We start from the raw sequence: 27,397 nt of genomic DNA on the forward strand, positions 1-27,397 counted from the left end.
AGTCTCAGAATTGAAAAAGAGCTCCAGCATGGACCGAATGGGAGGTATGGGATCTGATCGCTTTATGGGGAGAGGAATCCGTGCTATCAAAACTCCGTTCCAAAAGACGAAATGCCAATATATTTGAAAAAAATCTCCAAGGGCATGAAGGACAGAGGCTATAACAAGGACCCGCAGCAGTGCCGCATGAAAATTAAGGAGCTCAGGCAAGCCTATCAAAGAGGCAAACGGCTGCTCCGGGTCAGAGCCCGAGACATGCCACTTCTATGATGAGCTGCATGCAATTCTAGGGGGTGCCCCTACCACTACCCCACCCCTGTTCGTGGATACCTGCAAGGGGGGAGTCTCATACAACAGGGATGAGGAGGATAGCACACAACAGGCAAGCGGAGAGACTGTTCTCCCCGACAGCCAGGAACTGTTTATCACCCTGGAGCCAAAACCCTCCCAACCCGGGCTCCCGGACCATGAAGCCGGAGAAGGCACCTCTGGTGAGTGTGTACCTTTGTAAATATAATGCATGGTTTAAAAGCAAGCGTGTTTAATGATTAAATTTGCCCTGAAGACTTGGGATGCATTCACAGCCAGTACAGCTACTGGAAAAGTTTGTTAACGTGTCTGGGGATGGAGTGGAAATCCTCCAGGGACATTATTAAGGGACATTCAGAGGTGGCTGTTCCTGCTGAGCTGTTTGCCTGTGGCTGAAAAGAAATCATCCCCGCTTTTAGCCACGTGGTGGGAGGGGGGGGGCATTCACACTGAGCTGTTCACGTTTGACTGGCAGGGATCTTCCCCACTACTAGTCACGCGATGGGAGGAGGGATGAAGCGATCATCCCAGAGAAGTGGGTGGGGGGGTTAGTTGGGTTTGTGCTGCACGTTAACCTGAAAACAACAGCCCCTCTTTTTAAATGGCCAACCCATCAGGTGCTTGGTGTGGGAAAGGAGGACGCTGCTGTTTGAAACCATTCCCACACGTAATGAAAGTTGAAGAAGCCGAAAGACTGTGGCTTACTCTGGCTGCCTGCAAACTGAATTCTGCTGCCTGGCCCTGCGTGTGTGATCTCTCTCACCAATCGGGCAGGGCCTCAATATAAGAGGCAAAATGCAACCTTGTACCGAAAGCACATGTGCTATGGAATGTTAACAGCTTGGTTCACACTGTGAAAGAGTCTACGTATTGTCCTCTAAAATGTGTCTTTTTAAATACTACTCTCCCTTTTTTCCTCCTGCAGCTGCAAATGTTTCAATGCTCCCCCTAACAACTCCATCCCAGAGGCTAGCGCAGGTAAGAAGGCGAAAAAAAAAAAAAAAATCACACTTGAGATGAAATGTTCTCTGAGCTCATGCAGTCCTCCTGCACTGAAAGAGCTCAGCAGAATGCATGGAGGCAAACAATGGCAGAGTCCAGGATAGCAGAAAATGAATGCAAGGAAAGGATGGATGAGCAAGATGATGCTGAGGCTACTGGGGGATCAAACTGATATGCTCTGGCATCTGGTGGAGCTGCAGGAAAGGTAGCAGGAGCACAAACCACCACTGCAGCCCCTGTGTAACCACCCGCCCTCCTCCCCAAGTTCCATAGCCTCCTCATCCAGATGCCCAAGCAACAGAAGGCTGGCATTCAGTAAGTTTTGAAGTGTAGTGTGGCCTTGTCCTTCCCTCCTCCCTCATCCACTACCCCACCTGGTGCTTCCCTCCTCCCCCACCCCTCCCGGGCTACCTTGACAGTTATCCCCCTATTTGTGTGATGAATTAATAAAGAATGCATGATTTTGAAACAATAATGACTTTATTGCCTCTGCAAGTGGTGATCGAAGGGGGGAGGGCAGTTGGCTTACAGGGAAGTAGAGTGAACCAAGGGGGCGGGTTTTCATCAAGGACAAACAAACAGAACTGTCACACTGTCGCCTAGCCAGTCATGAAACTGGTTTTCAAAGTTTCTCTGATGCGCAGCGTGCCTTGCTAGGCTCTTCCAATTGCCCTGGTGTCTGGCTGCGCATAATCAGCGGCCAGGCAATTTGCCTCAACCTCTCACCCCGCCATAAACATCTCCCCCTTACTCTCTCGGATATTGTGGAGCATGCAGCAATAACAATGGGAATACTGGTTTTGCTGAAGTCTGAGTGAGTCAGTAAACTGCACCAGTGATCCTTTAAACGTCCAAATGCACGCTCTACCACCATTCTGCGCTTGCTTGGCCTATAGTTGAACAGCTCCTTACTATTGTCCAGGGTGCCTGTGTATGGCTTCATAAGCGAGGGCATTAAGGGATAGGCTGGGTTCCCAAAGGATAACTATAGGCATTTCAACATCCCCAACAGTTATTTTCTGGTCTCGGAAGTAAGTCCCTTCCTGCAGCTGTTCCTGAAGATGTGAGCGTCATGTACCGTTCCTGGCCCTCCCACGCTGAGGTTGGTGAAATGTCCCTTATGATCTACCAGTGCTTGCAGCACCATTGAAAAGTACCCCTTGCGGTTTATATACTGGCTGCCCTGGTGGTCCGGTCCTAAGATAGGGATATGTGTTCTGTCTATTGCCCCACCACAGTTTGGGGACTGTGCAGGTCATAGTGGATGGCTTTGCTGCAATGGGATTCCCTGAGTCACTATCCTTGATAGCAGCAGCTCAGTGATTGCGTTGGCTACTTGGATCACAGCAACCCCCACAGTAGGTTTGCCCACTCCAAATTGATTCCTGACCGGTAGCTGTCTGGCATTGCAAGCTTCCACAGGGCTATCACCACTCGCTTGTGAACTGTGAGGGCTGCTCTCATCTTGATGTTCTTGCGCTTCAGGGTAGGGGAAAGCAAGTCAAAGTTCCAAGAAAGTGCCCTTACGCATGCGAAAGTTTTGCAGCCACTGGGAATCATCCCAGACCTGCAACACTATGCGGTCCCACCAGTCTATGCTTGTTTCCCGGGCGCAGAATCGGCGTTCCACAGCATAAGCCTGCCCCATTGCCATCAGGATGTCCAAATTGCTGGGGCCCGTACTTTGAGAGAAGTCTGTGCCCATGTCCCTCATCACTCTCGTCATTGTGTTGCTGTCGCCTCCTCGGCTGCTTTTCAGGTTCTGGTTCTGCACCTACTGCAGGATAACGCGTGAGGTGTTTACAATACTCATAACTGCTGCAGTGATCTGAGTGGGCTTCATGCTTGCTGTGGTATGGCGTCTGCAGGAGAGCAGGGTTGCAGTGGAAGCGATGGCTGACAGCGGTTAGCACTGCGCATATTTCCCGAGGAAGAACACATGTACCCCAGGAGCCCATAACAGACAACATGGAGAAATTCACTATTGAGACAATAGCAGCAGAGCAGAGTTGCAGCAGAAGCGCTGGATGACAACAATTAGCAGTCCTACTGCACCGGCTGCTGAAAGCAGTATGATGTCCGCATGGAAAAAAGGCGCAAAATGATTATCTGCCATTGCTTTCATGAAGGGAGGGGCAACTGACAACATGTACTCAAAACCACCTGCGACAATGTTTTTGCCCCATCAGGCATTGGGAGCTTAACCCAGAATTCCAATGGGCGGTGGAGACTGCGGGAACTGTAGGATAGCTGCCCACAGTGCACCGCTCCATAAGTCAAAGCTAGCCACAGTAGTTTAGGCACACTCCGCCAACTTAATGAGCTTGGTGTGAACATATGCAATCGACTGTGTAAAATCCATTTCTAAAAATTGACTTCTATAATATCAACCTAATTTCATAGTGTAGACATACCCTGAGATTCAATACTCAGAAGAATTGAAAGAACATTCTGCAAGGGACAGGCAGACAGCAGGACAGCGTGCTGCTTTCCTGGAGAAAAAGACCCAAGACATCACTCTAAGATTAGGTAGTCTGCTGAAGTTGACAGGCAAAGATCCACTGGTGATGGTTCATATGACACTGCAGCACAGAATCTTGCACAGGTAGTAGATAATTTCAGGGACCGGAGAAGCTTGCTGAAGAAGAATATCCAAGCAAACTTCTCCGAGTTTCTTCTTGTCCAAAGGATGACAGAAGATTCTGGAAGTGAAATGCTGGCTAGGTAAGTAGTGTAGAGGGGAGGGTTTGGGTTTCATGGAACATTAGCCCACCTTATATGGCGAGAGGGGGCTGAATAGTTTGGATGATCTCCACCTCAGTCGAAGGGGGACCAATCTCCTCCTGGACAGGCTGGCTAGAGTAGAGTAGTCAGGAGGGGAGTAAACTAATAGCAAAAGGGAAGGATAAAAAGAGGGAAGATACGAGTATGCAGCAAAAAAATTGAAATGTTGAGAACAAAACCAATGAACCAAAGGACATAAAGAGAAGAAATTATTGAATTGTCTATACACCAGTGCTAGGAGCATGGTTAGGATTACCATACATCTGGGTTTTCCCAGACACGATCTCTTTTTTGGTAGTCTGCTCTCCGTCTGGGTGGATTTTTAAAATAGGAGTTAAAGTCTGGGGATTTTGCAGAGCTGACAGTGCAGCTCAGAAAGGACCCGACTGGTCTACTTTCCAATTGGTCCTGCCCCTGCATCCACAGCGGATTTATCCATTCCCTCACAGCTCTGGTTCCCAGCCCTGGGAGGGGGTCTCATAGGAAGGCACTGACTGATGGCTGGCGCTGGGTCCTGGGTTTGCACCAGTTGCCCAGTCACCATGACAGGGAGCGACACTGCCCCCTTACTACTTTCAGTGAGTACCCCACTGCAGATACCCTTTCTAGTACACACACACACAAGTCTCCCCTGCCACCCCCACCCCCACATAAGCTTCTCTCTCCAGTGTCCTCATTTTGGGAACTTGAAATAAGGTAACCCTAAGCATGGGTAACAAACAAGAGAAATTGGAATTATTAATTGGTGAGCATAAATTTGCTCAAGTTGATATTACTGAAACTTGCTGGGATGATTTAAATGATTGGAATGTTAAAATCAATGGTTGTAACCTATTTAGGAAGGATTAAATGGGCAAAAGGGAAGGGGGAGTAGCATGTCAAAAATGGCATTACCTTCTTCTGAGTCACTGATAACTTGAAGGAAAATTACCTTCAATGCTTATGGATCAAAGTCCTAGCAAACATAAATCACAAAATAGAGCATTAGTTGGTATCTCTACAACCCACAAAATCTCACTAGGGAAGAGGATGACCACCTCCTGACATGCCTATCTAAAACGTGTAGGAAAAAATGAACATGGGAGATTTTAATTTGAGTTACACATGCTGGAAGTCTCATGCTGCCAGGACTAAAACATCCTTGGAATTTCTAAATATAATAGATGACAATTTCCTCACCTAAAAGTGCTGCAGCTGACATGGAGGAATGCTATGTTATACCTTGTCCTCACCGATAAAGAGGAACTGATCATAGAAAGAAAAATCAACCGTAACATAGGTACAAGTGATCATGAACAGGGGACTGCCAACAGGGGAATTTGAAAGGGGTTGAAGGAGATCCCCCTGCTGAACGAACAAGGTGCGAGTACGAAGCTTGGGATGAGTGAGTTTGTTTGGATGTTTGTAGTTTTTCCTCTCTTTCAGGTTATTTCAGTTACTGGGTCAGCTGGCAGTGTTTCTGGGAACTGTTTGAGCCTTTGTTCCCTGGATCATCTTTCATCATCTTTGATCAGCCTTGTGATCACCCTCCCCGTGTGATTAACGAGGGGATAGGCTGACCTAGGAGAGAAGGCCTTAAAAGCCAGAGACTAAGCCACCAAGGGGAGCTAGCGAACAGGGGAGTTTGAAAGGGAGTTTGTAGGAGGGAGATGTTATATTTATCATGGTTAGGAAGGGCCACATTGCCAGTGCCAGCGCTGCTCGTCTCCTCCACCTACGCCTGTATCTAGACAGACAACCTTACCATGGATGCCTCTACCCAGATCCTGGTGTGGATTTGCGGAGACTGTGGCCTGCATTTCCCACTCACAGAAAGCCAGGCTGCGGGGACCATCCAGTGTGAAAGGTGCCTGCTAGTAGAATCTCTCAGGTAGCAGGTGAGAGAGCTACAGGAGGAAGTGGCTGGGCTGAGGAGCATCTGTGCCCATGAGGAATTCCTTGAGAGTATTCATGTGAAGACGTCCAAGGCTGAGGTAGCTATCCAGCTACAGAGGCAGTCACAAAGCCACTCTGTCACACTACCAGGGAAGGAGGATATGGCTCTGTCACAGGGAGGACACTGGCTGCTAGTTACTTCTGGCAGGGAGCAGTGCTTCATCCCTACTCTCAACCCTCCCACCATGGTGATGGAAAACCATTATGTTGCCCTCGCAACGAGCTATGAGGATTCACCTCCAAAGGTGGAAGAGGAAAAGCCATGTACCCCCAAAACTGGGAGAATCACGACCACCGCTCCCAGGAGGAAACATAGGGTAGTGGTATTTGGTGACTCTCTTCTGAAGGGGACAGAGGCACGCATCTGTTGCCCGGACATGCCATGGGCCCAAATGCGAGATGTTATGGAGGGACTGTCGAGGATCATCTGCCCTTTATTACCCTATGCTACTCATCCATGCGGGCACTAAATTATACTACAAGGCATGACCCTCAGCAGATAAAAAGGGACTACAGAGCTCTGGGAGTAAGGGTGAATCAATGACACCTAAAGCCCAGGTCCTCAAAAGGTATTAAGGGGCTTACCGGCCTCCTTTACACGCCTAAATTCACCAGCTAGGCACCACTGACATTTTCAAAACTGACACTCACCTGCTACCCTTAACCACACAGACTCTAGGATGTTTACACTACAGCTGGGCAAGTGTCTCCCAGCCTGGGTAGACAGACTCACTCTAGCTCAACTCAAGCTAAGTGTGCTAGAAATATCAGTGTGGACACAGGCTCAGGCTAGCCACCTGATCTCAGTCCCAAGGGATTGGGAGCTCAGATCTACCTAAAGCCGTGGGTCCGAGCTCTGGTGGCTAGCCTGAGCCTCCATCAGTGCAACAATGTCCACCTTGCTATTTTTAGTGTGCTAGCACCAGCTGAGCTACCTCACGTCTGTCCATCCAGGCTGGGTACCATGCTCTCAGCTTCAGTGTACATATATTCCTAGGTTTTCACCAGATGGCAGTCACAAAGCCACCTAAGCCCTGACACCCTCCTCCCCTCACAGCTAACAAGCAGCTCGAAGCCCCAGAGGTCCTGAAGTGGGATTTTCAATCTAAGTTGAAGAATGCCTATCTCACCAGTGGTCCCCGATCCTGTAGGTGTGCACCCCTCATACCTGATGTGTCAGACCCTGCAGCAGGAAGGCTGGATGTAGACTACTCGTATGTGGATGGTGTTGTGCAGAGGCCTGAACTCTAAGTTGTCTAAGATAATCAAAGTCCAGCTCAAAATGTTACATGAAAAGACAGAAAAAGGAGATAGAAAAACAATTAGTCTAACAAAAAAAAGTCTACTTATACCACCAACGGATTGTGTTGAGATCAAGGCAAGAATAGAATCAGAAATTAAAAGACCAACATCAGAAATGCAGAAATTAGGCCTGATTGGTAGACAAAATAATGAGGGGATGAGCTATTCCTTAAGAGAGACTTAGAACATGGGGAGGATCAAAACACTAGGCTGGACTGAAAGAAGCGAGCTTTACCATCATGGCTGACACCCCCACCATCTCCTAGGACCCTAGGATCCATTACACCATTGGACCTTCACCGTCCTGATCCAGAGAGATCTCCTGACTAGACCACAGCAGGAAGTGGGGACTGATGACACCTCTACTAGTGTTAGCTAACTCCCCAACACCTTGAATGTGAGATTTTAGTTCCTGCTCCTATCCCCTCCCTCAGACGTCATTTTCCTCCCCACCTTACTTCTCCTCTTTTCTCAACTCTGTTTACCTTCTATTTAAGAGTCTGGCTCTGCAAGACTGTCTCTTTCAGAATAGATCTGTGAGTCAGTGACCAGAAAGGCTCATCTAAACAGCCCGATGCTGTTCCAAGTTTCCCAGGTTTCAGAGACCATATGCTGTGCCTAAGTTTCTTTAACAGTGAGGTTGCAAGTAACTGTCAGCTCTACAGGCAGAAGCTGTGTTTTCTTTCTTTGCTGTTCTTTTCCTTTCTGCTTTTATCTTGTCTTCAAAGAAATGAGACTGGACTTTATCAACAGCTCCAAACCCCACCTGAGGATCATAAGTGTAGGGAGGAACCTGTCTGTCCTGTCAGCCAGGTGCAAAAGATCAGCCACTTAGGCATCTAAAAAGAAAAGGAGGACTTGTGGCACCTTAGAGACTAACAAATTTATTTGAGCATAAGCTTTCACGAAAGCTTATGCTCAAATAAATTTGTTAGTCTCTAAGGTGCCACAAGTCCTCCTTTTCTTTTTGTGAATACAGACTAACACGGCTGCTACTCTGAAACCTGTCATTAGGCATCTAAGCCCCCCTCCTTGCCATTTCACTCCTGGCTACCTTAAGCTATCTCCCTGCTCTGCTTGCTGGTTTCTAAGGATCCCTTCCTTAGGCACCTAACTCTCCTCATACAGTGCATGGAGAGCCTGGGCACCTAGCTCCAGGCAGAGGATTCCTCAGTGACAGGCCACATAGGATTAGGTATTGCAACACTGAGCGGAGCAATGACTAAGTATCTTTGAGGACTTAGGCCTTAGTCTCCCCCTCAGCTGTCTGAGCCCACTCCACCAGGACTCATCACATCCTGGAATGAAAATATGCCTTCCATCAAACTGCAGGGCAGCTACAAGAGTGTGCTTCAACCTCAATGCTTTTTCTTGTTACACACTCAATTGCCAGAAAGACATTGCCTTTGTATGGCAGATCTTATGCAGCAGCAACATTCAGGGTTTGTTCAGCATCCACCCTATAGCTCCCTCTTTTGTACACTACTTGTGGAATTCCCAGCATCTAAACTGAGTTAAAGGTAAGCAGGAGAAAAGGAATCTTACTTCTTGCTTAATTTTACCTTGCCCCAAAGAGTCTGACTGTGTCTATGCTAATGAATTCTCCCCCCAACCCCTAAAAAAAACCCCCAAAAACAAAAAAAAAAAAAAAAAACCACACCCACCTTCCACCAGTAGTACTACCAGCATTTCAGATAGAGCTGTTGGATTCCTCAAGTAGGCAGGCTCTGCCAGCTTCTGGCTTTTATTAACCATAGTTAATATGCAAACCAATTAAAAAACCGTTATGATCCATTGCAAAAATTTTTAGTTCTCTATGGTATATTTAATCTGATTACAATGCTGGCATTCTTTTACTGTCAACATCCCTTTCAATGCAATTCAGTAATCTCATTTCCTGATGAGAATACAAAATTATCCTTCATTATATCAACATGCACATAAAGAGTCTAATTCGCTAAAATATATTCAAATACGCACATGCCGAGTAAAACACTTTTCAACTAAAGCTACTTTATTTCTTACCAGACTAAATTCAGTACAATATTTGTTTTCATAACATCCAACATGTCTTATGTCAAACTTAACCAGTCTTTGTGCAGTGACTACTGTGGTATGATGTATTTTATTTTGCTGCCTCTATGCAATTAATTTTGGCAGTACTGTAAGTCATATCAATGATCAGAATAGTTCTACTACAGTTTATCCTGCGTTCTCAATCAGTTTCTCTCTCACGTCATCCAAAGACAATTTATGTGGTGTGATTACACTTTTTGCATACGAGGATTTCTAAAACTAAGAACACTGATATTTAAAATATCGGTGCATCTAGCCAAGGATAGCTCAATAAATTTAATCCACACATTATAGTTAACTCCATGCTAGAATTGTTAAAACCCAAGATCTCCTGAGCCACATAATATCAACATTTCATATTAATGAATAGATTATTCACATTCAATACAAAGATATTAAGAGATAAGAAACACAGAAAAAGCCAAGCATTCAATAGCTTTCAAAAATACAGAAGCAAACTAATAAATTTAACAAAATATATGCTAACCAATCTCAAACCAAACTAGCTAAAGCGTAACTTTAAAAAAAAAAAAAAAAACAAAAAAAAAAAACACATTTCAGAACCTCGTGATACCCTCTTTAAAAGTATTAAGCCAAGGGTATAAGAACAATACTCATTATTTCAGCTACTTTGCAGCTTTTTAAGATTCAGATTGTGTAAATGTAATGTTTTGATTACACTTAAATATTTTAAAACAGAGATAATTTTTTAAAGAATATGCACGAATGATTTGAACAAGTTTTACCTTCACTACATTGCATGGTTTCTCAATGGCAGTTTTATATCATCACTAATTTAGGAGAATCTGGTGCATTTCCTTTCATAAATTTAGATTCTAAAATTTCAAATTCATAAATATGTCAATATTTTAAATATTTAATTTTTACATTAATACTGGGTATGTTTAGCATTGCTTTCCTCCTGTTTCCAGGTATTAGTTTGATAAGGAAAACATTTTTACATCACAATCAAAACTTGTCTGTTACTAGACTGCAGCCTATGGTGGGTTACAGTCACTGAGATTCATTATTTGAAAACATGTTTACTAATGCAAACCTAAATTAAACTTATCACTTAAAAGAATTTCACACTGGTACTTACCTGCACTGCAGAGTGGCAGTTAAAAATAATCATATTACTTAAAGTAACAAATCTGACTAGATAATGTATTGCTGAAGCTGCTAGTATAATCTGTTAGTTCAGTGGGTTTGTCTCCAATTAGTTAGAAATTGGACTTTTTTTTTTTTTTTTTGGAGAAGCTGAACTTGCTTCATTCAGGTATTAACTTTAAATTTGGAAGAAAATCAATTAATTTCTCAATCTTTAAGAGTTCATTTAAAATAGTCACAGTATACTGTGTCTTGCCAAACCCATACTGCAAATTTTACTCTTGCATGGATTAACATTTAATTAGTGTTTGTTTGTTCACCTCTCTGGTTCAAGAGGTTGCTGCTATTCATATTTTCACGTGCTTTATCTTCAGACTGTACCATCTCCTGAAAAGCTTTCTCCACATCTACTTGTCCAGCTATAGTGGTAGTTTTTGGCAAGGTCATCTGAAGTGCACACCAAAGGGTAGTACGTGCTTTGCGTGTTGCTACGCTCATCTCTTTAATTGCCAAAGCGAGAGCAAAAACATCTGTGGGGAAGAAAAAGGTATTACACGTCCACTAAATACTGCTAATATTAAGACACCATTTGAGAAATTTTTTTCACTGAGATTAGATGAATTCCTGAAGAACACTCAGAAACCTGTATTGCTGCCCTATAAGGATGGGATGAAACTCCCTTTTGAGTCTATCAATATAGCGCCTTAAATCAGCAAGTGGGAGTGGCATAAATGATTTTAGGCACTTAGACCCAGATCCTCAAAGGTACTTTGGCACCTAACTCCTGATGCCTAAATACCTTTGAAACTGGGCCTCTGGTATTAGAGTGATGAGTTCAATATAGAAACCTCTTGCTTAGCTGCATGAACTTGCTACTTATATCTACCTCCTGCTGACTTCTTAGAAATTGATTACATTTACCTACTGTTCAAAAAATTTTACTCTACATTCCTAGCTAAAAGGAATCAGTTTAAACCATTGAAAAATTCTTCAATTTTTCCTGAGTCAAAAACTCAAATCAAAGTCTCTCAATAAAAATTAAAAAATAAAATAAAGCACTATTTCCTATTACGGAATTATGATAGATTTAGGCTTATTCTGCTACAACAGGAGACCGTAGAAGGACATTTATACCTCTGTCATCTTGGCATCTCGGAGCTCCTTGCCTTTGCCGATTTGAAGCATTTACAATTTCATCCTTTCTACGTGACTGCACTATATGAATTACCTCCAGATGTTTATCAAGAGCAGTGGAGATATTAGCATGAAGGGGAGAACTGCGAAGACGTTCCATTTTTCCAAGTAAAGTCACGACCTAATGAACATTTTATATCTGTTATAGATCATGTTGTCTTCATCTAGACTTAAGTGAAAATTAAACTGAAGTAGAATAGAGATGAATATCATCCTGCTACAAAATGGTATACTTTGGAAATAGGTAAAATCCTTACCTGTAATTTTATCTTCTCCAAACAAGAAGCCAAAAACAGTACTTGATTTGGGGATAGTCAAAAAAAAAACCAAAACAAAACAAGAACACACCACAATACTCATGGGCTTTTCTGCTAAGATTTTCAAAATTAACTAGTGATTTTGGGTGCCTCAATGTTTGTATACACAACTTGGAATACCTTTAAAAAGGGACTGATTTTCAGAAAGTGTCTCAATCAGGCACCCAAAATTACCAGTCACTTTTGAAAAATCTTAGCCTTTGCTTTCATTCCACACTTTAGAGTGGACACAAGCTTGGATTTCCCCCCCACCCCTCAAGCTGAATGCCAGCTCCTCCTGTTACGCACACTTGTGGCCCTACAGCTTCCCTGAGAACTTACTGCTCTAGCTGAGAAGACATACTTTAAGACTAAGAACCATGTTAGCAAAGCGTCAAGGCTGAAATTTGTTTAAAAATAACTGAAATGCTTTGCTAAATGCAATGGTTGAGATTTTCAGGTCAGCGTGGACTATTTAGAAATTCTTCTTCCATTAGTAATTGAAGAGGTGAGCGTTCTAAAACCCCTGTACAGTTTTTGAAAATCTTAAACATTTTCTCTCCTAGGTCCACCTTCGAAATGTGGAACAAAGCTGGAAAAAATCTCTCCGCTGTGGAAGAAGCTCCTTACCACACTTTGGTTTATAGAGTTTTACAAAACTATCAATTATGCTTTGTGTTTTCCTATCACCAATGAGCAAGACTGAGTGTAAATAGCATTCTCCTTTTAAAAAAATATAAATAAAATAAAATGAAAATTAAAAAAAGCCAGTACCCTTCCTTTATTATTTCAATTTTGGTAGCACCTATTATATGTTAAGTGTTTTCCAAATACCGGAGTTATGGTCCCTACCCCAAGAAAGCTCAATCTAAAAAGCAAGAACACATAATGGTAAGGGAGTGGGGGAAGCATACATCTTCAGCAGTCCCTTCCAGCCAGTCACTATCAATTCTCCACATTTTATTTTTAAAATTATAAACGGCTTGCCCTCAATTCTCAGCTATGTTCAATCCAGAGGCACCAGAACAGCGAGGGCCTGGGAGCCATGGTCCCCCCACTTTTACCAGCCATAAGGATGAGCCATGGGGGGGGGGAAGGCGGGATCTTGGGGGAAGGGGCAGTGTGAGGGCTCAGGGAGAAGGTGCAGGGCATCGAGGTAGCACAAGGGCAAGGCCTCGGTGCTAGGGGGTGGGGGCCACAGTCAGGCACTGGTGGTCCCCCATTGTTAGGAAGCTTTCGATGCCCCTGCTTCAATCCCTGTCCATTCACCAGCCACAGAACACCTGCCTATCCATTCAGCATCTATTATTCTTATTCAATGATTTTTCAGCCCCCCAATCTTCTAAAAAATGTTCTTATCCCTTATTCCATCACAACCACTATATTTTTAATCGTTGTGTACACATATATAAAACCTGTAAGCATCAAGCAGTGTGTTATTTTAAGTATTTGATCTTATTTTCTAATGACTTTTTGCAGTTCAAAACAAGAAGCGATCCTACTAAACGAAACATGAGCAACCCAACCAGACTGTAGGATGGCTGACTTCTACTTATTGATCCTGGTGTTCTAGGAAAATCCTAAATTGGGCATTTACATGCGGTCCTCCACCTATGCTTCTCCTCTATTTAATTCCCTTCATATCCCAAATTGTTGGGCAGTTGGGCTGTAAATCAGTTTATAAACGGATGCATCATGTTCCACCCCACTGGAAACTACAGTGTTATGTCAGGTGAATTGAGTTGTACTACTCTAAAACATTCTGGGGTATGAAACTGTAAAATGGTGATAGTACATTTTAAAATCAGTTTTACTTCTTGAAATGAAGAAAAGGAGATCATTTGACTATGACAATTATCTATTCCATTAACATTTTTTAATAATCCCATTACATAACAGCAGTAAAAATAGTAAACACAGTACTAAGTTTCATTAGCAGAATAAAGTATGAAAAAAAGGTGATACCATTCCAGTAGGATTCAGATTTAAATTGGAATGCTGTATGCTACACTGGCGGTCTTTTGGAAAGGGTATAGTACAGGACAATGATACCAACCCTGAAGAATCATAGAATATCAGGGTTGGGAGGGACCTCAGGAGGTCATCTAGTCCAACCCCCTGCTCAAAGCAGGGCCAATCCCCAAATAAATCATCCCAGCCTGGATAATCTAAATTATGCTAGATATATTAAAGGATTTGGACTTTTTTGTAATGATGCATCTAAAGTGACCTAACATTACAAAAGAGATTCATACAGGTGACAGAACTTACAGTGGTAAGCGGGTGGTGGGAGTGTCAAAAACTAGGACATAACAAAAATGTGAGGAAGGTAGATGTAATGTAAGGAACTGGAGCAGAATACCCTCACACAAAGGGTAAAATAAAATCAGTTGCTAGGGACAGTGGGAACCATTCCACAGTAAAAATTCAAAGGGATAGGAGAACAGAAGTGTTGCCGCTTCTTAAGTTTATACTTTTACGAGTTTTGTAGTTTATTTCAAGATATCCTTTCTAACTTTACTTAATTGTAAAGAATACATGTTTCATGAGGACTTCCACTTATGACAAGTATATAAATAATCTAACATAATTTTATGCCATTACTACTAGTCAACTCACTCTGGCTTGTTCACGTAGCTGATCCACAATTAAGCGATCAACTCTTGATGGATTTGATGTCAACCTTGGAATTGGAGTGTTGTTAGTACTGGAAACCTTTTTCCCTGGGTAGTTCTTGGCAAGAGCAGATTCAGTCTGAGAAAAAAATATGACTTAGTTGTCTTGTGATGTTAATGAAGTGTGTTGTCTAATTATTCTTGTAGGGATCAATAAAACTTTCCCCCAGGAAGCTTTTTTCCTTAAAAATTCTTTAAGAAGTAGGTGCTGAAATGGATATAGTTGTAGAAATCATGTGGCTTGAAAACTGCTAGTTTGGGCTATGATTCAGTCTGCTCAATAAGCAGACACTTAACACCAGATCAAGAAGAAAAGAAGTACTTGTGGCACCTTAGAGACTAACAAATCTATTTGAGCATTATTTGAGTCTTTAAGGTGCCACAAGTACTCCTTTTCTTTTTGCAAATACAGACTAACATGGCTGGTTCTCTAGATCACTAGCTCCCAAAGTGAATTTGGCAATCCTCTGTCATTTAAAGGGAATAAGCTACCAATTCACTTCAAAGGAGCTTCTAGAATGACTGTATTTAAAGTAAGTATTTAGGGCTAGCTCCACAAAGAGGACTCAGGATTGCAATCTCTAACATTTAGGTGCCCTGTTGCCTTGAGGAATCCACAGCTCTGAGTTAGACACCTGGACTCCCTGAACAATGCATGGGTAGTTAAATCCCTAAGAATGGGATTCACAGAAGCCAGCAAGCTGATCGGAGAGCTGCCTAAATTAGCCAGCAGGAAATGCCAAGGAGAGGGCTGGGGTCTAAGCCCTCCCCCTCAAGGGAGTTAGGTACCTAACTCTAGAGTAATTACTTGATTATCTCCCAAGTTTGCTTTCTCCCAGAAAGAGTGAGGAAGAGAAGGGGATTGTTGTCATGCCCCCTCTTATAATCTAGTAGTTAGGGCACTCCTCCAGAATGTTGGAAACCCAGGTTCAAGTCCCCACTCTGTTTAATTCCAAAATTTGAACTTGAACCCAGATCTTCCACTGCCTAAGTGAGAGTGCTCTGATCACCAGACTATAGGATATTCTGAGCCCTCTCAATCTCTCCTTTTAAGTATTTTATACAATGTGGAACAGCTTTAAATATTCATAGGAGCAGGGACTGGAATCTGGGTCTCCTAGGTGACCGCCCTGAACACTGGGCTGTAGTCATTCTTTATCCCAATATTTAAGTGCCAGGGGGACTTTACTTCCAGAAATGTAGGCACCTACAGAGTTAGGCAGCAGCTGAGCTGGGTTTTGAGGATTTAAATTTTGGACTTAAATGTCAAAATCCCTTTGTGGATCTAGCCCTCACTGTAAAATTTGTATCCTCAAACTATGAGCACTGGACACTAGTTTCGCCAACAGTATGCATTGCAGTATCAAGAACCCATTTTCATAACTGCACTTTCTTTTGATAAACTGGATAAGGCTGTTTCATGCATATTTTAATATTGATTAAATTAATTTCAAGACAAAATAACTACTTCAAGATAGAACGGTTAGAGTACATATCAGTAATTTCAGATAAAATACATTACAGGGATTATCCCCAAATCAAGTGTTGTTAAAGAAATTCAAGAAGTAAGGTTAAACTAGTAAAAAACCTAAACTTAAGGTAATCAAAAGTGCAGAATTAGAGCACTTTCTTAACTCTTCCTTGTAGAGGCACCATGCAATAACTGTAGAATTAAGGCATTTTAATGTTTGTGGTCCCAGATTAAATTAATGGTGTCACAATAGGACAGAGTAAAGATTATTGGGTGCCCTAACTGCATTTCCTGTTTGGATTTTTTCAAGTTTAAACCTTACCTCGAATTTCCTGGGTTAACAATAGTTGGTTTTTGGGTAACACCATCACTGCAATGTACTTTATGTTGAATTAATTGCATGTATTCTCAACCTTAACTCCATTTTAACAGTTTTTGTCTGGAATTTCAAAATTTCATATGAATATTAAACAAAACACTCAGGGAGAACATTACCATGTGATTTTAATGATTTGAAAATATGAAATTTTTCAAACCAAAGTTATAATTATTATTATTATTTTTTTAACTTTTATGACCAGATTCACCAATATACTGTGGCCATTTAATGCCACTCTGGAGCAGCACAAAGCAGCCACAGCATATTGGCCAAATAAGCTAGGTTTACAATTGCTTTGTTTCACCAACACAGCCTGAGCGTATACATCCCAGTTTACCACTTCTGCCTGTTCTCCAAATTCCCTGCCCCTCCCCGAGCCTCTCTACACTACTCTGCAGACACACAAACTTGGTTTCCCTCTTCCTCCTGCACTTTCAGCATTCCCTCGCCACATATGCACAGACACAATGCTCCCTTTGTCTGTCTGACGCACATACACAAAACCACTAGTTCCTCATCCCTCCTGCTCTTTAGCAAATCTGGTGCAACAATGAGATTTTGAAAATAAGTGTTTGGGATTAATGGTAATTTTTATCAATATTTTTCATAAGTTCTTTTCTTTCAACAGAGACTCTAGTTTCCTCACAAAAAACTCAGGAAGAACTGCTCTTTCAACATGGCCAGAGGCCCATCGTTTCCCATTACCTAAACTTCCCTAATGGAAGATAGCAGCTCCCTTTGGTGTCAGATGGTGAAGAGGAACAAGTTTAACTGAGAGGTTTCAGAGGGGTAGCCATGTTAGTCTGTATCAGCAAAAACAATGAGGAGTCCTTGTGGCACCTTAGAGACTAACCAATTTATTTGGGCATAAACTTTTGTGGGCTAAAACCCTGTCTGAATAGTAACATTCAAAAACTAGTAGGAGAGCACTTCAATCTCCCTGGACACTCAACAACAGACTTAAAAGTGACCATTCTTCAATAAAAAAACCTTCAAAACCAGACTTCAGCGAAAAGAAAATGAGTACTTGTGGCACTTTAGAGACTAACCACAAGCACTCCTTTTCTTTTTGCGAATACAGACTAACACGGCTGCTACTCTGAGACTTCAGCGAGAAACTGTACAACTAGAATTAATTTGCAAACTTGATACCATCAAATTATGTCTGAATAAAGACTTGGAGTGGCTGGGTCACTACAAAAAGTTATTTCCCCTCTGTTGATACTCACCCCTTCTTGTCAACTGTTGGGAATGGGCCACTTCCACCTTGACTGAACTGGCCCAGTTAGCACTTACCCCCCGACTTGGTAAGACAACTCCCATCTTTTCATGTGCTTCAATCAATCCTCACTCTCACTCTCACACACACACACACACACACACACACACACACACACACACTGTATTTTTCACTCCATGCCTCTGATTAAGTGGATTTTAGCCCATGAAAGCTTATGCCACAAGTTTAACTGAGAAAGTTTCATATTTTCTAGGGCCAGCCTGTGGCTTTAATCCCACTGAGAAGAACCAGAAATGGCAGCCATTTTGGGTATGTGTACACAGCGTTTTGGAGCACGCAAGAGTGAGCCTCCTAGCCCATGTTGACAGGTTCAGGCTACAGGGGCTTGCATTACCGCTCTAAAAACAGCTGTGCAGACAGCACTTTTAAGTTATGGCTCGAGCTCTGGCTCTGAAGCCCAGCTCCCCGCCTAACTTAAAAGTGCTGTCTGCACAGCTAAATACTGTGTAGATACCTTAAAAAGAAGGCAGATCTTTCTGGAATTCTCTGTAGAAGAACGTTATTCTTCAGCCTTGTTAAAGGGCAAAATTTTATTTATGAAAAATGACAAAAAGTTACTTCTAATCCTAAATAAGTCCTCAAATACAGCCTATGCCCAAGATTCCAATGAGTTTAACTGTAAGTTAATGGAAAAGTCTGCTATTCCATTATAAAGATTGTTAGGGAATTTAAAAAAAAAAAAAGTCTGACACCAGTTGTTGCATTCAATTTTAAAATTAACTCCTAACCCAATTAATGGAAATACTTGTCAATTCTCTGGAAATTCACTGTACACTCAAAACAGTAAGTGCTGCAGTTTTGGTGAAGATATATATGAAAAATATAATATAAGAGAAGTTGAACCCTGGTTTAAGTGCAAAACTCAATTCAAGCTTAACTGTGGAGCTGCAGCCAACGTATATAAATCACAGATATCAAGATTTCACTTCTTATTTCCTGTTTTCAGGAAAAAGCTAAAAATTTACAGAAAAAGCTAATTTCCTCCCTAAATCCTCATTTTAGGACTTCATCACTTTCAAACCTTAACACATTAACTGTCTAGATTTAAACTTGCTATCTAAAGAAGACAGAGATAGTCATGTCATAGTTATCATTACCTTTTTTCTTTCCTTTTCCAATGCTCTCCATTGTTCATAACATTCTTCCAGTCTAATATGAAGTTCACTGGCAGGCCCACTACGAGTTTTAATTGGTCTTTGAAAGCCAATTGTTGGTACAAAACCAGAGAAAGAACCATCACCATACATCATATCATTAAAATAAGGATATAAATGACTTAAATCATCATAAGAAAACAAATCATAGGAATCCATCAGGGGAACAACCGAATGGCCAAATGGATGTGTGGATCGCAAGGGAAAGCCATTTGAACCAAGTTGTTGAAAGTTATGATTGTGTCTTAAATCGCCCATCATATAGTTGTTTGAAAAGCAGGAAGCCTGTGTGCGATTTACACGGCTATTGACAATATTACTATCTCCACTTCCCTGTCTGTGACTATTAAAGTGACCATGAGACTCCAATAGATCCTGGTATGTGTTCTGTGGCAATCCATCTAAATGTTTTTGTCCTTCCTCAGGATCATAATGTCCACTTTGTGGCTTAGCTTGGAAGTTGTGTTTGTTCAAATTTTCAGTGATCCCATATTGTTGAGCTGAATAGTTCTCACAAAAACCATTTGACTGCTTAATATTTTTATCAGTAACTGATTCAAAGAGACTCTCTTCTCCAACCTTAGTTAGTCCTTCCATACGATTAGCAGGCTGAATTCGTTCTGCAGTGTTATAACCAAAATCAAAATTAGAAAATGCTGAAGGATTTTCTTGGCAGAATTTCTGAAACAAGTTACTATTTAAAGTTAAATTTGAAGATGACAATTGAGAAAAATCATTAGAATTACTGGAACTTTTTGGAGTAGCAGACAGATGGTTACTCAACTTCATCAAGGTGCTTGGATTCTGGTATAGGACAGAAGTATTGTTTTTAGTTTGAATATTCATCCAAGTTGGCCTTACACTAGTGCCTGCTGAGTTTGATAATAAAGTCAGTGATTTAAAATATTCAGAATTGTGGGGATCAGATTTGGGAAAGAGCTGTTTTTCCGTGGTATTTGCAAAATCACTAGTCCCTGGACAAGCTGCATGAGATTTTAGTCCATACTCAGATTTTAACCCAAAGTCAGTGGTAAATGAAGATTCATTTGCAAATTGCTTTTCTGACAAGAGTCCTGAAGTTTTAGAAAATGTAAAGTTCTGCTGATCTGGAATTGTATCTTCAATTTTTTTCTGAATTGCTGGCTTAACTTGAAATAGTTTAGTGTAGGTATCTGTATCCACAGCTGGTGCTTCAGGTATTCCATTTGTTAATTTACTATCTTGGACACTGAAGTTTGTGCTCTTATTATGCTTTGCTTTACTGGGATGAGAATATTCTGGGTATCTACAATAATCTGCATTTTCACTGTATCTGTTAATTTGTGGAAGAAACATTTCTGCCCGCTTTTGATGCAATTGTACTTCAGGTCCTTTGGAACACACTTTCTCTCTTCCATACGAATAAGTATCTGCTCCTGATTCTTTTATTACTTCTGAAAAACCAGTTTGTGGTATAAATGAGTTTTTGATATATGAATAGCTTTGTAATGGAGGTGTTTTAGCATTCTCATTGGTCTGCATATTGTAACAGCTGCCATGATCATTCCTAGAAGGGTACAACCATTGCTCTTCAAGGTCCATGCTAGTAAACCCATGATAAAGTTCATCTATTTTCTGTTGTGATGCAAGATTGCCACTGTGCAAGCATGGTTTTTCAGCAGCAGATATGGATTCACCACTATAAAAAACCTGTTGAGAGATGGCTGCAACTACAGGCCTTTTTGATTCTAACAGGTCATGGTGGTCCGCAAATCTGGTTGTGTTCATAGGCCATACTGACTTTAAATTTGAGGAGCAGGTCCTAGAAGAAGTAAACATCATGTATTTACAATTCTGTCCTCTATTCCTCCCAGGGAGCAGGGGAAAGATAGAAGATCTCTCTTCTTCCATTAGATCCCACCATTTCCCCCATATTTTATACATGCCATATCCCAATATACTATCATAACCACTATCTTTCTTTTATCATCTACTCAACATTCCCTTTAAACTGAAGGGCTGCTTCCAACTGGTGCACAATTCCCTCACAGTTCTAGGTTGTGTCGATGCAGCAATATATACATATATCACACTGGAGAAAGATTTACCATCTGACACTGTTCAAATGGAAATACAGTACTAACAAATCCTGATACTCCATGACCATTGTATTTATTTTAACTTGCAAAACAACACCCAAACCACCACAATACCCCCAAATCCATCTCTCAGTACTCAGAACATAAGGCTTCTCTGTACCATCTTGATTATATCTTCAGGACTGCTTGTACTTTACATTACCTCACTATCTCCTATAGGCAAATCAAATCACTGAGCATGAATGAAGGAATCTGAATGTGCCAGCACACTAACTTTGGCTGCTTATGTGGAGTATCACATATAGAAAAAAAAAGAAAACTTTAAAGTCTGCTTATTACTTTACTGACAAAAAGACTAGAATTGCACCTAAAACCTCATTAAACCATGTAGGAAGACCACAAAATTGACACTGAAAAAAAAAAAAAAGAGCTCCATTTCCAATTGTACTTTATGTAAATTCTTCTTTACTTGGAGGTCCTTCAATCAAGGGTGAATCTCATTCTAAGATATGCTTAGGTTTAACCAAACATCATTGGGCTAGATGCAGGAATCACTGGGTTAAATTCTTTGTCCTGTGTTATGCATATCAGAGAGGAAGAATGGTGCAGTGGTTCAGATGCTAGTCTAGGACTCTGGAGATCTATGGTGGAGCAGGAAATTGAACAAAGATGTCCTGTGTGCCCTTTGGCAAGTCATTTAGTCTCACTGAGCCTCAGTTCCCCCATCTGTAACATGGGAATAATATCTCCTTCACAGCAGTGTTGCAAGGATAAATACTTTAAAGATTGTGAGGCACTCAGATGGGGGCTTAGACAGACTAGATGATCATAATGGTCTCTTCTTCTCACCTTATTCTATCTATGAAGCATTAATTGGAAAGCTAGGTAATAACCAAATTCTGCATAGGTAGTACTAAAAGGAATATTTTATGCTCTACAGTTTGCAGGTAGGCTTTTTCTCCATCTTCTCAAATATTAATGAAAAATAATTTATTGAAAAAAACAAAATAAAAAATTATACCTGCTTGTTTTGAGCATTTCACGTAACTGAAAAAAATGGTAAAATTCTAATCTGGAATTTAAATAAATTCTGGTGCAGAAAATTAGCACAAGGCTGCAGGATTTAATGGGATACGTTTAAAATATTTGCATAAGCCATTTCCAAAATGCCATGAAAAGGAATTGCTTGCTACAAAGCAAGTGAAAAAAATCTAAAAGGAGTATTTGAATAGCTGGTCAAAAATGCGTATCTTTTAGTAGGGTTTGACATAGGTTGTAGAAGTTGCAAGCTTCCCCCCGGGACCAGTAGATGCAGAAATGGCTATTGAAACAAACAAGGGAAAAAGGAAGGGAAATGCTTCTGCAAAGGGGGGGAGGGAGAGGGAAAAAGATTAGTAGTCCATGTACAGCAATATACTAACCCCTCAGCAAAATATGGCTGTGATTTCTCTTGTTCTTCCAAGATGTTAGATACAAGTCCATACAAGTCTGTTTCACTGCCATAATCATTTCTTTCCGTTTGAATCCTGAAAAAAAAATTATATACATTAGGATAATTACCTCCTTTGAATTCTCCCTTTAAAAGGCTCAGTGAAAATCTCAAATATGGCCACTACACACTACTCATTTTACAGTCTTTATGTTTCTTTATTCTAAAATTGGTGTGTAAACAAAATGAATCTATGTTGTGTAGAGCAAAAATAGGGTGTACCGACACAGGGTCTGCTCCTGAAACTTGTGAACACCTTCAACTCATAAAGACTTCAATGGAACTGAGGTTACTCAACACTCAATATTGGGCTCAGCATGCAAAAACAGTCTTTACATTAAAAAAAACCCCAAACTAACAGGTCTATCAATGTCCGTCTTTGTTGCATGTGTAATTGCCAATACAGTGTCTCTCAGCCCGGATCTAGGTGTTCAGGCACCCCATGCATTGTATTGTATTAATTTAGGTATGTAAAGGAAAGGCTCCTCAGAAGCCAGCAAACTAAGCAGGGAGACACCTAAGATAGCCAGGAGTGAAATGCTAAGGAGAGGGACAGGGAGTGAAGAGGGGCTTAGGCACTGATCTAGTGCGCATGACTGATAAGCCAAAGGTTGATGCCTCAATCCACTTGAGATCCTCAGCTATGAACAATCTTCTGGATTTAGGCAGCTAAGCAAGTTCAGCTGCTTAAGTAGCCCATGCCCTAACAGTTGTGAGCTAGCCTCCCCAGAGGGGGGCTCCATCCATGACTCTGCTCCCTCCCCCCATCCCTGCTGCAGCCGGAGCCCCAAGACACCTCCCTTTGGCCAGAGGAGCCCCCTGCCTCCCAGCCACACCCTGCCTCCCCAGACCCCAACCTTATGGAAAAAGCTCTTCTTTCGTCTCTCTTCCGGAAGAAGAACCTGAGTGTTTGATATGCACTATGCAGGTTCCAGGGCAGCTGAGGCGTTACTCAGTGTTACTCAGCTTCCAGGGTTCATCAATAATCTCCCTAGAGTCCAAGGAGATTACTTATGAACCCAGGACACTGAACAGCAGATACTGCCTCAACTGCCCCGGAACCTGCATGGAGCATAATAAAAAGCAAAAACTTCCCCCACCCGATCTGCAACAGGCATCCTGCCCTGGCCTATTATACCCGCCGCCTATGCTAGCAGTTGAACTGCATCTCTGCCTCCACCTCCTGCTCACACCTGATACCACTTACACTTGCCCTATGCGTCCTCCAGTTGTCTTCTGTGCAGGTACCGTGCTGCTCACCCACCTAATGGTGGCCTGCATCTGGCCCTCTTGCTGTATCTGACAGGTATCAGATCTTAGAACTTTTCAAAGTAGAGCCCTGCAACCTGATGGGACCTGACAACGAGTGTCAAGTTGGGTAGGAAAACAACTGGACCTTCTCAGACTTGGGTCAGCTCTCTTCCTTAAGCCCGTGGCGTTGTCGTGGAGGCAGCTGTGTATACCAGTCCTGCTGGTTGCCACCATCTCACTAAGGTGGGTATGTCTGCTTTGAAGTGTGCTGAGCTGAGGAGTCCCAGTGCCTTTCACTCCGCTACACGCAGGCATGGCAAGGTGGAACTGGCTGGCAGGGCACACAGCCAGCTCTCACTCAGCAGCAAGAAGGCAGTGGGGCACACAGCCAATGCTGACCCCATGGTCAGGACACAGCAGAACTGACTAGGGTCTGGGTCAGGTCCAAAAATTACTCGACACTCTTGGACTGGGTTTTCAAATTAGGCCTGAACAGACCTCAAGTTCACAGCAAGCCTACAGAATCTGGCTCCACTGGTGGACAGGTAATCCCCTGCCTAGTTTGATAACCCTGCTTCGGGCTTCGACTTGAGCTAGGGCTCCGAATTTCTTATTAACTGAGGGGTGGTGTCAGGGCTTAGACAGCTTTGATAATGCCACCTTGCAAAAACTTAGATGCCAACAGGATTAGGTGGCACCTGAATGGTGGACTTAGTGCCTAAAGAGGCCAATATGCACCTTGTTCTGGGCCTAAGCTCCTAAGGGCCACATTTTCACAGATATTTTGGTGCCCAAAGATGCAGATAGGCACCTGGTGGGATTTTCAAAAGCATCTAAGCAGGTCAGGTGCTAATTCCCTTTAAAATCAAGGGAGTCAGACACCTAACATGCTTAGTTGCTTTTGAATGACCCACTAGTGCCTATCAGCATCTTCAGGCACCTAAGACCTTTGAAAAGCAATACAGGCCAATTCACTTGTGGGAGAATATCAAAGCATTACGTGTATTAGTATGTATTTAAAAAAAAAAAGAAGAGTACTTGTGACACCTTAGAGACTAACGAATTTATTAGAGCATAAGCTTTCGTGAGCTACAGCTCACTTCATCGGATGCATTTGGTGGAAAAAACAGAGGAGAGATTTATATACACACACACAGAGAACATGAAACAATGGGTTTATCATACACACTGTAAGGAGAGTGATCACTTAAGATAAGCCATCACCAGCAGCAGGGGGGGGAAAGGAGGAAAACCTTTCATGGTGACAAGCAAGGTAGGCTAATTCCAGCAGTTAACAAGAATATCAGAGGTTTCAAAGTAGCAGCCGTGTTAGTCTGTATTCGCAAAAAGAAAAGGAGTACTTGTGGCACCTTAGAGACTAACAAATTTATTAGAGCATAAGCTTTCGTGAGCTACAGCTCACTTCATCGGATGCATTCCGATGAGCTGTAGCTCACGAAAGCTTATGCTCTAATAAATTTGTTAGTCTCTAAGGTGCCACAAGTACTCCTTTTCTTTTTAAGAATATCAGAGGAACAGTGGGGGGTGGGGTGGGAGGGAGAAATACCATGGGAAATAGTTTTACTTTGTGTAATGACTCATCCATTCCCAGTCTCTATTCAAGCCTAAGTTAATTGTATCCAGTTTGCAAATTAATTCCAATTCAGCAGTCTCTCGTTGGAGTCTGTTTTTGAAGCTTTTTTGTTGAAGGATAGCCACTCTTAGGTCTGTGATCGAGTGACCAGAGAGATTGAAGTGTTCTCCAACTGGTTTTTGAATGTTATAATTCTTGACGTCTGATTTGTGTCCATTCATTCTTTTACGTAGAGACTGTCCAGTTTGGCCAATGTACATGGCAGAGGGGCATTGCTGGCACATGATGGCATATATCACATTGGTAGATGCGCAGGTGAACGAGCCTCTGATTGTGTGGCTGATGTGATTAGGCCCTATGATGGTATCCCCTGAATAGATATGTGGACAGAGTTGGCAACGGGCTTTGTTGCAAGGATAGGTTCCTGGGGTAGTGGTTCTGTTGTGTGGCGTATGGTTGCTGGTGAGTATTTGCTTCAGATTGGGGGGCTGTCTGTAAGCAAGGACTGGCCTGTCTCCCAAGATCTGTGAGAGTGATGGGTCGTCCTTCAGGATAGGTTGTAGATCCTCGATGATGCGTTGGAGAGGTTTTAGTTGGGGGCTGAAGGTGATGGCTAGTGGCGTTCTGTTGTTTTCTTTGTTGGGCCTGTCCTGCAGTAGGTGACTTCTGGGTACTCTTCTGGCTCTGTCAATCTGTTTCTTCACTTCAGCAGGTGGGTATTGTAGTTGTAGGAATGCATGATAGAGATCTTGTAGGTGTTTGTCTCTGTCTGAGGGGTTGGAGCAAATGCGGTTATATCGGAGCGCTTGGCTGTAGACAATGGATCGAGTGGTATGATCTGGATGAAAGCTAGAGGCATGTAGGTAGGAATAGCGGTCAGTAGGTTTCCGATATAGGGTGGTGTTTATGTGACCATCGCTTATTAGCACCGTAGTGTCCAGGAAGTGGATCTCTTGTGTGGACTGGTCCAGGCTGAGGTTGATGGTGGGATGGAAATTGTTGAAATCATGGTGGAATTCCTCAAGAGCTTCTTTTCCATGGGTCCAGATGATGAAGATGTCATCAATGTAGTGCAAGTAGAGTAGGGGCATTAGGGGACGAGAGCTGAGGAAGCGTTGTTCTAAGTCAGCCATAAAAATGTTGGCATACTGTGGGGCCATGCGGGTACCCATCGCAGTGCCGCTGATTTGAAGGTATACTTTGTCACCAGATGTGAAATAGTTATGGGTCAGGACAAAGTCACAAAGTTCAGCCACCAGGTTAGCTGTGACAGCATCGGGGATACTGTTCGTGACGGCTTGTAGCCCATCTTTGTGTGGAATGTTGGTGTAGAGGGCTTCTACATCCATAGTGGCTAGGATGGTGTTTTTAGGAAGATCACCAATGGACTGTAGTTTCCTCAGGAAGTCAGTGGTGTCTCGAAGATAGCTGGGAGTGCTGGTAACGAAGGGCCTGAGGAGGGAGTCTACATAGCCAGACAATCCTGCTGTCAGGGTGCCAATGCCTGAGATGATGGGGCGTCCAGGATTTCCAGGTTTATGGATCTTGAGTAGCAGATAGAATACCCCAGGTCGGGGCTCCAGGACACAAATCAGACGTCAAGAATTATAACGTTCAAAAACCAGTCGGAGAACACTTCAATCTCTCTGGTCACTCGATCACAGACCTAAGAGTGGCTATCCAACAAAAAAGCTTCAAAAACAGACTCCAACGAGAGACTGCTGAATTGGAATTAATTTGCAAACTGGATACAATTAACTTAGGCTTGAATAGAGACTGGGATGAGTAATTACACAAAGTAAAACTATTTCCCCATGGTATTTCTCCCTCCCACCCCACCCCCCACTGTTCCTCTGATATTCTTGTTAACTGCTGGAATTAGCCTACCTTGCTTGTCACCATGAAAGGTTTTCCTCTTTCCCCCCCCCTGCTGCTGGTGATGGCTTATCTTAAGTGATCACTCTCCTTACAGTGTGTATGATACACACACAGAGAGAG

The 27,397-nt window shown here is 42.4% G+C and overlaps 1 protein-coding gene across 4 annotated transcripts in view; it reads right to left on the minus strand.

Moving 5' to 3' along the window:
* Positions 1–8,374: 8,374 nt before the first annotated feature.
* MEIOC (meiosis specific with coiled-coil domain) overlaps positions 8,375–27,397 on the minus strand; it is a 30,607-nt gene continuing 11,584 nt past the window's right edge. The window contains exons 4-8 of one of the 4 annotated variants that reach the window (XM_038385291.2): positions 22,487–22,591; positions 18,931–19,027; positions 14,628–14,762; positions 11,653–11,833; positions 8,375–11,048 (exon numbers count right to left, since the gene is read on the minus strand). In XM_038385291.2, the coding sequence (XP_038241219.1) occupies positions 10,816–11,048; positions 11,653–11,833; positions 14,628–14,762; positions 18,931–19,027; positions 22,487–22,591 (751 nt within the window). In that variant the 3' untranslated portion in view covers positions 8,375–10,815. Of the gene's footprint in view, positions 11,049–11,652; positions 11,834–14,627; positions 14,763–18,930; positions 20,789–22,486; positions 22,592–27,397 lie in introns of all 4 variants that reach the window. The other 3 variants (XM_038385289.2, XM_038385287.2, XM_038385290.2) reach the window with 3 other exon arrangements.

The sequence above is a fragment of the Dermochelys coriacea genome, chromosome 27, assembly GCF_009764565.3.
Source record: "Dermochelys coriacea isolate rDerCor1 chromosome 27, rDerCor1.pri.v4, whole genome shotgun sequence".
NCBI lineage: Eukaryota > Metazoa > Chordata > Testudines > Dermochelyidae > Dermochelys > Dermochelys coriacea.